Source organism: Leptinotarsa decemlineata, unplaced genomic scaffold (genome assembly GCF_025532065.1).
Source record: "Leptinotarsa decemlineata unplaced genomic scaffold, Ldec_3_MD MMD2_tig00026282_RagTag_RagTag, whole genome shotgun sequence".
NCBI classification, from domain to species: Eukaryota; Metazoa; Arthropoda; class Insecta; order Coleoptera; family Chrysomelidae; genus Leptinotarsa; species Leptinotarsa decemlineata.
In genome coordinates, this window is record NW_027412668.1 from 21,311,150 (window position 1) to 21,323,652 (window position 12,503).

Below are 12,503 nucleotides of genomic sequence, written 5' to 3' on the forward strand. Positions count from 1 at the left end.
ACCCTGTTGAAATCATATGACGTTGGTGTCCAAATCATTCAATTCAGGCCAAAAGAAGTTGGTAATCATCAACCTATAGTCTTTGCCGTTGACAGTGATGGCCTCGCCAATGTAGTTCTCAAAGGCATATGGATCGATGACGTCCCTAGCACAAAATCCACAGGGACTTTTTCGGCACCTAATGTGGATTGGTATCATTCCAAACTCGACAATTTTGTTTGTTTACGTACCCATTCTTCCATGAGTGGGCCTTATCGGTAAAGATGATTTTTCCATGAAAATTAGGGTTTTTTGCCAAGTGTCCCAGAGCCCATTCAGCGAACATAAGTCGTTGTCTATGGTCGTTTACCTTCAGTTCCTGGATCAGTTGAATTTTGTACGGGTGCCGGCCCAAGCCACGATGTTAAATTCGCCAAGTTGTGGTCTGAGAAAGGCCCAGTTCTTGTGAGCTACGCGAAATCGGCTAGCTCGGATTCTCCTGCACACTCCCACATATAGTGGCGATATTTTCGTCAAATCTTGCATATCGTCGATGCACGGGTGTTGGTCGATCGTTTACTGAACCAGTGGACTAAATTTATCCACCACATTGTGAATAGTCCTTTCGGTAGGACGGTTATGGCGACCGTGAAATGAGCGAAACGCGCGGTACGCTGCTCGAACACAATACCCATTCTATTAGAACAATTTTATCATTTGCACGTGTTGTTGAATGCTATATCCGTCCATGGGGATTTGGCAAAACAGACTGAATGAATTACAACTAATTTGACAGATGTAACTTCAACAAGATGGCCGTTATCATATTATCAATTGTCAAAGTTCGGAAGTCCCCGTTGAAAGACCCTTTACAATTACATAGTGGATGGGGTGTGCAGCAGGGCCTCCAGACTTCAACGTGAAGAATACAGTTGTCGTAGAAAGTTGAATATATGGGTGTGACACTAGATTTCAGACTGATCTAGAACCAACACTTGGAAAAAATGAAAATGTAAGTGGAAGGTTGGACTGATGTTGGTCAGATGCACCTGCAGCTGTGGGAGCTGAAACCAGACATTACTTATGCCCTCCTATATACTTGGTGGTTGAGCTCAGGAAAATATACGCATCTTTGGCCAGAGATGAAACAAGTTCCGGCTATTAACAAACTGGACAAGATGCACTTGATTGGGAATAATCGAAACAATGAGAAAACAAAAGCAGCGTTGGAAATACTACCTTTTCATTTCACATATAGTGTACTGAAGGAATTGACAAAATTGGACCAATTCAAACGTCAAAAGTGTTCGGGCTACATAAAATCAATGTATTCCGAGATCACGCTTGACAGAAATATCTGGTCTACAGACTAGTGAAAATCGAACATGGGACGGAAATTGGAGTATATTATACCAATAGAAATTAACGTTGAGGCTACCCACTCGCGTATGCAACAAAATGATCAGATCAGTGTTCCTACATTTAGGCTACATTCATGACATTGACGAGCCAAAGAGCTGAAATAATTGGCGTACAGGAACCAATTGAGTCTCTTCTAGGTGCAAGGATACTAAGGAATTATAGAAAACGAAGAGGTTGTTGAGTGGGTAAGAAACGCATCATCAACTCCAAATGTAGCTCTTGAATCAACCGAGGGATTAACAAGATGAGTATATTGAAGAAATACACGGAGAGAAAGTTTATAAAGGAAACATATGAAAGAAAAACTGAGAAACTGCTTAAACAAAACAATGATAGGCAAATATTACGGGACTTCTGATATGTCAAAGCTATTTAGAGAACAGGCTGAATAACGGATACTGTTGGAAATAGGGATTCATCCTGTATGATTGTGATGCAAAGTTTCATTTGGTTTTGATCCATATTGTTATGATATTGAAATATTAATTGAAAGGAAAAAGTTATTTATACAGATACAGATGATTCATTTATCGTTAAAGTTTTTTACACAATGGTACAAAACTTATTAGACTGGTCAAAACATATATTATTGAAACTTATAAAAATATTATAGAACTCACAAGAGAATATGAAAAATTCACAATCTTATATACATACAAACTACTATTAGCATCAAACAGTGAGGTATAAAAAGTATTTTCATTTAGGTAATTGAATAATGTTGATTTGAAGGTATTAAATTTTTTTATCTCACTAAAGATCTTATTGAAACGCTTATAACATAGAAGTCCTTGGTATTTTGGAGAATTCTGTCCCACACTAAGCCTAGAAAATGGTAAGCGAATGTCATTTTCATTCCGTGTTTGGTGTTGCTGAATGTCACTACTTTTCATGTTGGTAGATTATAAAACAGATTTTTAAACAGGTATGTTGTTCTTTTTTAATATTCATAATAAGAAGATAAATATAAAGTGATGATAAAGTTAGAATTGACAATGACTTGAAATAAACTTTACAAGATACATTATTTCGAACTCCCATCATGCATCTTATGATTTTCTTCTGAGCAATGAATACTTTATCAATATGTGTTGAATTATCTCAGAAGATCAAGCCATATTGTGAGTGCCGACAGCACTAGACCATGATATGCCATTCTGAGAACTTCTGTATATACAGTCGTCTCAGTTGTCTGATAATAAAATTGATAATACTCAATTTCTCTACCAGATGATTGATATGGGTTCTCCATGATAGTTTCTCATCAATTGTTATACCCAGAAATTTTATGTTTGATACTTGCTCAATTGACTTATGATTCATTTTAACAAGAGGGCTTGCGTCAGAGCTGATATTTTTTGTCGAAAAACCATGAAGTATGTTTTGGAAACATTTAAAATGAATCCATTATTCAGGCACCATTGAAAGAATTCCTCAGCGCATACATTACTCAGATGAATGATTTTGTCCAGATCATATGATTTGTATCGTCGGCATAAAATATGGTTTATTGCGGGAACCACATATAAAATCATGCCATTAATAAATATGATAAAAAGCAGTGGACCAAGTATTGAGCCTTGTGGTATACTCATAGAAACATTGGTTGACTTTGATTTTAATGAATTCATCATGACAGTCTGAATTCTATTTTGTCAATTGGAAGAACCACATCTATTCGTTACTCCACGAACTCCAATACGGTTCAATTTTTCAAATAGAAGCTCATGATTTACAGTATCGAATGCTCTACTGAGATCAAAATATAGTGCAATAGGATATTCCTTAGTATTCAAGCTAGAATAAATCATATCGCATAATTCGTTCATAGCTGATTCTGTAGATTTTCCAGCCCGAAATTCATGTTAACATCTTTTCAATAATTTATTATTTTCCAAGAAATTTCTTAGACGGAAATTGAAGAAATAATCGATTATTTTTGCTAGTTGACTTTGTAAGCATACATTCCTGTAGTTGTTGGTGTCTTCCTTCTAACCTTTTCTCTTATACAGGGTGTCCCTGGACTTCCTCTTTTCCTCTCGGGAATGTATAGATGGGGTCAAAATATCACCAGTACTTCATATAACTTTTTTTCCTAAAATCCTTCGTTACCAAGTAACGGGCCCTCGAAGTTACAAAATGAAAAATGTTTTTCTTTGATAACTTTTCAAGTGAATATTCAAAATCATCCAAATTTTGGTAATTGACTGAACAAATGAATTCCTTCGATGAGCTTTCATGCAAGAGTCAGTTGTTTTGCTACAAAGTCAGGAACGGACTACCCCCGATGGTCCACACCCCAAAACTTTGAAATGACAGATATTTTTCAATATTTTTCAACAAATTAAGGTTACTTGGACAATTTTATGAATAAAAGTACTCGTGTGGAAAGTCGATCGGAGCAACGAGTCTTGATAAAAATGTAGTTTCACTCGACGACATCAAACCCGCTCGTCCACCATTATTTGAAATGAATAATTATCAAAGCAGAAATAATAATGATAACGTTAATTCAACAACATTTATCCTGAGATGTCTAGCATTATTCGAAAATATGAGTTTTTAAGGAAAATGGAAATGATAGGTAAAATGTTCATAACGACTTTTTATAATGCAAACACGTTTAACTAACGAAACTCAAGAGCCTCAAGAGCAAACAGAAATGAAAAATCCGCTACAGAAACTGCTCGATATGACCACCTTCTCTCTCTATACATTTTCTTATTCTGCGAAGACACCCTCTCTGTACTTGAAATAGCATTCCAGGGTCGTTTCGTATGGCTTCACAATGTAATGTTATTCTATTCAACAATGCATCTCTTGTGTGAATAGGTGTAGCGTAAACAAGGCTTTTCAGATGCCCCCACAGAAAGAAATCCAATGGATTTAAATCCGGAGACCGCGATGGCCATGAATATGGCCCACCTCTACCAATCCATCTATTGTGGAAAATATGGTTCAGATGGTCACGCACAATCAAACTAAAATGAGGAGGAGCGCCATCATGCATAAACCACATATCTCTTCGGGTTTGCAATGGAACATGTTCCAAAAGTCCATTCAAATCGTTCTGAATGAACTCCAAATAACGTTCTCCATTCAATCGGTCCTGTAGAACGAATGGTCCTATACGATGGTTTCCTATGATACCAGCCCAAACATTCACGTTGAATTACCGTTGGTGTTTGGTTTGCAATATCCCATGGGGATTTTCTTCGGCCCATATATGGAGATTATGAGAGTTGATAACTCCATCTCTACTGAAACCTGCTTCATCAGTGAATAAAACTCGAATAATAAAAGTCATATCCTCTCTTTGCCTATCCATGAACCAATTGGCATATTCCAGTCGTGCTGGAAAATCTTGAGGTGTCATGGCATGTACCTTCTGGATGTGAAATGGGTGGATCAGTTGTTCCCTAATTATTCTATGAATAGTGGACTTGGATGTATGGAACTGTTCTGATAGATTTCTGATGCTCACTGAAGGATCATCAGCGACGGCTTCCAAAATATTTTCCTCCAATACAACGGTACGTACAGTCCTAGGTGCGCCCTCACCACCTCGTTTTGGCAAAACTGTACCTACAATAATATCGAAATAAAACAACGTGCTCAAATTAATTATCAATTATTACATACCTGTCTCCCTCAAGCTGCGATCGACATGCTCGAATGTTTCTCTTGACGGTACCGTTCGATTGGGAAAATGCTCGGAATACAGACGACGAGCTTCTGCAGCATTACAAAATGCTCGTCCATAAAATACATGCATATCTGCATATTCATTGAATGTAAACTGTTCGGCCATATCAAAAAAATTCAAAATATTCTATAGAATATTGACAATACAATGATAGTCATATGACAACGCACCACTCAACAAAACAAAATCGCATTCCAGTTTCTCATTTTTTATCAAAACTTTCTAAAAGGTTTTTTTGTCAACATCTGTGAAAGAAATGGAACATAATTATTCCCTGGATATTTTTCACCTGATCATGTGCAGCCGTTTTTGTAGTTCATTCGTTTGCTTTTTATTAGTATAGTAAATATTTTTTCCGATGTGCGTTTTTTCAGCTAAATTTAGATTCGTGTTAAAGAATTTCTCCCATAAAATTATAATTATCAGTGAAACTCCTCAACAGTTTAGCTGTGAAGAAGAATTTGAAACATTCGAATGTTGAGTTTCACGAGATTCAGATAACTGATCAACACGAAACGTGATTATTCCACACGTATTATGTACATACAAAATATGGAATGAATTCGATATTTCATAGTAGAGTAGCTTGTTAGTTTAAAAACACCACGAATCTACAGAACTTGATATTTCTTTTGAAAAAATATCTGCTATCACAATTGTGACTTATACTTCCATATAGGTACTGTACTTTTTTTTTACGACTTCATTTTAGCATACTTTGTATTATTCCTGTTATAAATGTTGTTGAATTAACGTTATCATTATTATTTCTGCTTTGATAATTATTCATTTCAAATAATGGTGGACGAGCGGGTTTGATGTCGTCGAGTAGAACTACATTTTTATCAAGACTCGTTGCTCCGATCGACTTTCCACACGAGTACTTTTATTCATAAAATTGTCCAAGTAACCTTATTTTGTTGAAAAATATTGAAAAATATCTGTCATTTCAAAGTTTTGGGGTGTGGACCATCGGGGGTAGTGCGTTCCTGACTTTGTAGCAAAACAACTGACTCCTGCATGAAAGCTCATCGACGGAATTCATTTGTTTAGTCAATTACCAAAATTTGAATGATTTTGAATATTCACTTGAAAAGTTATCAAAGAAAAACATTTTTCATTTTGTAACTTCGAGGGCCCGTAACTTGGTAACGAAGGATTTTAGGAAAAAAAGTTATATGAAGTACTGGTGATATTTTGACCCCACCTATACATTCCCAAAAGGAAAAGAGGAAGTCCAGGGACACCCTGTATAAAATATATCGAATTATTTGAATGAATAAAATTTCTCGGTAGCTATTAGAAAATGATTCGAGTATGTGTTGAAATACCGAAGGAGTCAGGTTTTAATATGATTCATGAAAACATCTTCAGATATTATAATTACCACTTCTAAAATACAAATCATGAAATTATAAAACAACCACAAACATTAATTGTCGTTCCGGGGCGATTTCATTGATTCCAGTGGCGCATTTATTTTTTCAGCTGCAGGAAAACTCGGAAAAACCTGCAGCACCACATCATCTGAAGATCTTGATCCGCCAATGTCCTCTCTCTCATAAAACAAAATGTAGGGTGTCTCTTCAATACATCGCCAGAACACTTTTCAAACAAAGATTGAGCTTTTGTGTATTAACTGAACTATTGTAAAACAAATTGAAAAGTTTGCAACACAGTTAATACGAAATTAAAAAAAAACTTCTCAACATAATTTAGTCACCATATATATGTCGGATCGGTTATAAATTGTAAACACCTAATTTTTCGATAGACAGAAAATGTAATTCCTTTTCAAACATTATTATCCCTATATCCAGGCCATCTCAGTTGTCTTTGTAATAGTCCGATTTGATGAAATTCGAAATATTTAAACTTCATAACTTTGTTGTTTTGTTTCAGGACAGTTCAAGAATCACCGGAAACAGCCTTCATTAATCGACTGGATTCCTCATCAAACTTGAGAAGAGCTAGAAGCAAAAAGTAATTTTTTAAATGATATTTATTTTAAATAATATTGGAGTTTCAATCACCAAGGAAGATTAGTCTTTCTCTTGATCACTTGGTGATCAAAACACGTGTTGAGGTATTAAAATAACGGTTTGGTTTTGGAAAAAACTCAAGTAATATTCATCACAAGTATATATATTTTGTTAAAAAATTATTAGGGAAATTTCGGTGTTTTTTTACAGTTATCAACAGTATCATATTATCACAAGCTGGTGATTACGGTATTTTTGAAATCCAGCGATATTCAATGAATGTAGAACGTTGAATACTCAGAGATGTTAAAACTTGATTTGTTCTTATTATGATTTCATGAATATTCTAAATTTTTTTAATTTTCTTATAACTTCCATTGTTCATTCACTCTAGACATAGAAAATTCAGTCTAGAATTTATGATGAAATTATTGTTGAGACATTAATATTATTGAATTTGATTCAATTAATAATTTTTGAAGGGAGGGGTAATCCTCTCCTCCGGGAGAAGGAAATATTAAGAGCAGATAGTTGTTGGTTCACAGATGGATCAAAAACACCTTCCGGTTCCGGTGCAGGTGTTTTCAGTCCCAGACCAACGACAGAGATATCAACTTGCCTACAAACCTATGCGACTGTATCTCAAGCAGAATTTTACGCTGTTGAATTGTGTGCGGAAGACTTAACAGATTGTCTCTGGTCTGGATTCCTGGATATACTAGCTGCTGACTCCCTTGCAAAGGAGGATGCTGCAAGCAGCTTCATCGGACCAGAACCTGTTATTGGCATCGCTTAAGCTTTACCAAATAAAGATTGAACACCTGGAATTTTTTAATTCTAATATATCAAGTCTCTTGTAATAAGGTTCAAATAATGAGAGCAAACGGTGATCTATTTTTGGTGGGATTGGAGGAATAAAGATCAAACGAGATCGGTCCAAGTATATAGCCTTGTGGTGGTCTTTGACAAAGGTTCGGTTAGGTTAGGTCAGGTCGAAAGTGACTGGGCCTATTTGACCATTCACCCCAACACGCACGGGTTTATTGTGGCTCACACCTATTCACACTCGACCAAATATATATATATATATATATATATATATATATATATATATATATATATATATATATATATGTATATATATATATATATATATATATATATATATATGTATATATATATATATATATATATATATATATATATATATATATATATATATAGAGAGAGAGAGAGAGAGAAGATAGTCTTTGCTGACCAGTTAGGAATTAAACGGGTAAATATTTGGGTAAGCAGCAATTGAGAAAGTGTACTCTTTCAACAATATATTCCAATCATTTCGACAATGTATACTGTCATCCTCAGGGAAAACTACAATAATAGAACATAAGACTAATTGATATTGTACAGTTGAAAATTATGTACTTACATTGTTATTGAGGTTGGACTTAGTGATGTTTAAAATAATTTTTGTTATAATTTGATTTCAATGTTGAACTTAGATTTGAGAAATGGGAAAACATTGAAATTATTTTGGATACTGATTCAAGAATGATTATAGTTACACATCTAACAATTAAACATATAAACGTCAAATTTGGTAAAATAATTGTGAATCTAATGAATACATTCCTTTTTTTTATTCTAAAATTCTGATTTTGTACCAGGCCGGTACATAATACTAATTGAATGAAAATGGAGAAGAAGAAATAAATGACATGACAGTTCAGAAAACAATTACATTGTTGGATTCAGTATTGCCAAACTTTCATCCTATACAGGAATGCCAATTTGATTATGATTATTTTATGTACTATACTCCAATAAAGATGAATTTTTTTGTGATTGTGATATGAAAGACATTTCAAGAAAAAGTCTCTTTGTAAGGTTAGATTCTTTTGATAATATACAGGGTCCTGCAACAGTGGCGCGGTGTTCCATATCTCTATATAGGAAGCAGATAGGAATCTAATTTTCTATAATATTACCTTATTGCTAGAGCTCGACAAAATAAAAATATTGGCGGTCACACAGGGTGTTCGATTTTTTCTGGGCGGATCCCAACTGTGTCTTTTTAAATGGCAACCTATATTTTTCATCGCTTTTTCGGTTTCTTCATAGAAAATAAAATAAACTTTATGTATATCTGCACTTCGAAAATATTGACGGTTTTCGAGATATCTAGCATGACAGGTTTTTTTTCCAATATTCGTCACTCAGAATATTTGAAATTATAAAGTGATGCCAAGTCCAGTTGAAATTTTTTTTTTTTTCGAATATTCTACATTGGTAACTCTCTCAAACGATATATCTGAAATCGACCTGTGATATACAGGGTATGAAAAACCGCTTGCCAAATATTGTAAATGAAAATTTGCAAAATCTTCCTTAGATTAAATGGAACACCCTATATATTATTGATCCATAAGAAGCGCCAACGAAACCTCTACAAATTTCATTAAGTATTCCCTATGGCTAAGTTCAATAGTTTTTCTTAAATGAGCATTTCTTTCGAAAAATGGTCATTTTTTTCAAAGCGAAATCCATTTGACGACTGATAAAAAGATACGAAAGATATCTTGTTTCAATTTTGTACATTAGAAGGTGTCCAAACAAATATTTTTTAACGAAATAAATGTATGTACCTATCACTTTTTGCTAAATGGAAAATTATTTTTTCATTGGATGCAGAATTTCACTCATAAATCGTGCAATATCAAACCAAACAAGTTAAAAGAAAGAAACATTATAAATAACTATTTTTTTCATGTTATTATATTCATTCAGAGCTTGAGTTCTAGATATTCAAATTTGTCAACTGGCAAATTACAAAACTACAAAAGGGAGAGTTTAATTAAGGTTGATAATGGAACTTTTATAAAATATGTTCAACATGTCTTCCATTTTCTTGAATGCAGAGCTGAAGTCTATGTTTGAAAGACTGTTCTACCCTGCGCAAGACAGCTGGTGTAATGCTGCGAAAAGCATTCGTTATTCTAAGTCGCATATTTTCGGGAGAAGTTGGTGGCTCAACGTAAACCATATTTTTTATGTATCCCCATAAGAAAAAATCTAGTTTCGTCAAATCTGGTGATCTAGCGGGCCACCGTACAGGCCCATTCCGTCCTATCCATTTATTGGGAAATACTTCATTTAGATGATCTCTCACTTCTGCCGAATAGTGAGCAGGTGCACCATCATGTTGTAACCACATTCTATTGCGGAGGTCAAGAGGAATATCATCTAACAAACCTGGTAAATCATTTCGTAAGAAATTGAGATACATTGCACCATTCATATGTCCCTCAAAAAAGTATGGACCAATTACATATTCTCCAATGATGCCTCCCCAGACATTTATCGACCACCTATGTTGATAATCCACCTGTCTCAATAAGTGAGGATTTTCTGTCGCATAATAATGGTAATTATGTCGATTTACAAATCCATTTTTATGGAATGTCGATTCATCCGACCATAAAATATTATTGAAAAAATATTCGTTTCGACGAATTTTGTTCATGGCCCAATTGCAAAATCTCACTCTTTTCTCGAAATCAGCATACAGTAGTTCTTGATGTAACTGAACGTGGTATGGATGCAAGCGATGTTTCTTCAATACTCGTTGCACTTATCTCTCACTTATATCCACTATTTCCCCAATTTGTCGTTGACTCCTACTAGGATCTTCTTCAACAGCAAGAAGAACTTGCAATTCATTATCTTCATTAGTAGCTGGCTTGATGCGCTCATGTTTGGAATAATTAATAGATCCAGTTTCAACGAATCGTCCCAAGACCTTTCGGAAAGATCTTTCATCTGGATGCCTTCTATCTGGATACCGTTGAGAATAAATTCTACTTGCCAATAAACAATTCCTGTCTGATTCACCTAATATGAAAATCATATCAATCAAATCACTTTTTGATAACAACATTCTGATGAAATTATACCGACAGTTCAACTTCACGATTGACTAAAAATTTCAATATTCATTTGCAGCCAAATATTTTGTTCTGTCATTTGCCAGACTACTTGATTTCCAATAAATATTTCATTCGCTGAAAGGTTGTTTTAGACCGAAAGAATATGGCACAAATTCCGAGATTTTTGAAATTATTGTAACTATTCAAGAACGTCCATTTTGTGGTGTAATTCGCAACTTGTTTATCTAGCAACAGGTAATTTTAGGAATGGGCGATATTTTAAGGACAGGGTATTTTTTGTATATTCTTATCAGTCGTCAAATGGATTTCACTTTGAAAAAATGACCATTTTTCGAAAGAAATGCTCATTTAAGAAAAACTATTGAAGTTAGCCATAGGGAATACTTAATGAAATTTGTAGAGGTTTCGTTGGCGCTTCTTATGAATCAATAATATAGAGGGTGTTCCATTTAATCTAAGGAAGATTTTGCAAATTTTCATTTACAATATTTGGCAAGCGGTTTTTCATACCCTGTATATCACAGGTCGATTTCAGATATATCGTTTAAGAGAGTTACCAATGTAGAATATTCGACCAAAAAAAAATTTCAACTGGACTTGGCACCACTTTATAATTTCAAATATTCTGAGTGACGAATATTGGAAAAAAAAACCTGTCACGCTAGATATCTCGAAAACCATCAATATTTTCGAAGTGCAAATATACATAAAGTTTATTTTATTTTCTATGGAGAAACCGAAAAAGCGATAAAAAATATAGGTTGCCATTTAAAAAGACACAGTTGGGATCCGCCCAGAAAAAATCGAACACCCTGTGTGACCGCCAATATTTTTATTTTGTCGAGCTCGAGCAATAAGGTAATATTATAGAAAATTAGATTCCTATCTGCTTCCTATATAGAGATATGGAACACCGCGCCACTGTTGCAGGACCCTGTATATATATATATATATATATATATATATATATATATATATATATATATATATATATATATATATATATATATATATATATATATACAGGGTGTCCCTGGACTTCCTCTTTTCCTCTCGGGAATGTATAGATGGGGTCAAAATATCACCAGTACTTCATATAACTCTTTTTCCTAAAATCCTTCGTTACCAAGTAACGGGCCCTCGAAGTTACAAAATGAAAAATGTTTTTCTTTGATAACTTTTCAAGTGAATATTCAAAATCATCCAAATTTTGGTAATTGACTAAACAAATGAATTCCTCCGATGAGCTTTCATGCAGGAGTCAGTTGTTTTGCTACAAAGTCAGGAACGGACTACCCCCGATGGTCCACACCCCAAAACTTTGAAATGACAGATATTTTTCAATATTTTTCAACAAATTAAGGTTACTTGGACAATTTCATGAATAAAAGTACTCGTGTGGAAAGTCGATCGGAGCAACGAGTCTTGATAAAAATGTAGTTTCACTCGACGACATCAAACCCGCTC

At 34.4% G+C, this 12,503-nt stretch overlaps 1 protein-coding gene across 4 annotated transcripts in view; it reads left to right on the plus strand.

Moving 5' to 3' along the window:
- LOC111505183 (glutathione hydrolase 1 proenzyme) overlaps nt 1-12,503 on the plus strand; it is a 91,786-nt gene that overhangs the window by 28,782 nt on the left and 50,501 nt on the right. For 3 of the 4 annotated variants that reach the window (XM_023159953.2, XM_074180036.1, XM_074180035.1), the window contains exon 2: nt 7,010-7,090. The exons of the other annotated variant lie outside the window; for it this stretch is intronic. In XM_023159953.2, coding sequence (XP_023015721.2) covers nt 7,010-7,090 — 81 coding nt within the window. The remainder of the gene's footprint in view (nt 1-7,009; nt 7,091-12,503) is intronic. 4 annotated transcript variants of the gene reach the window in all.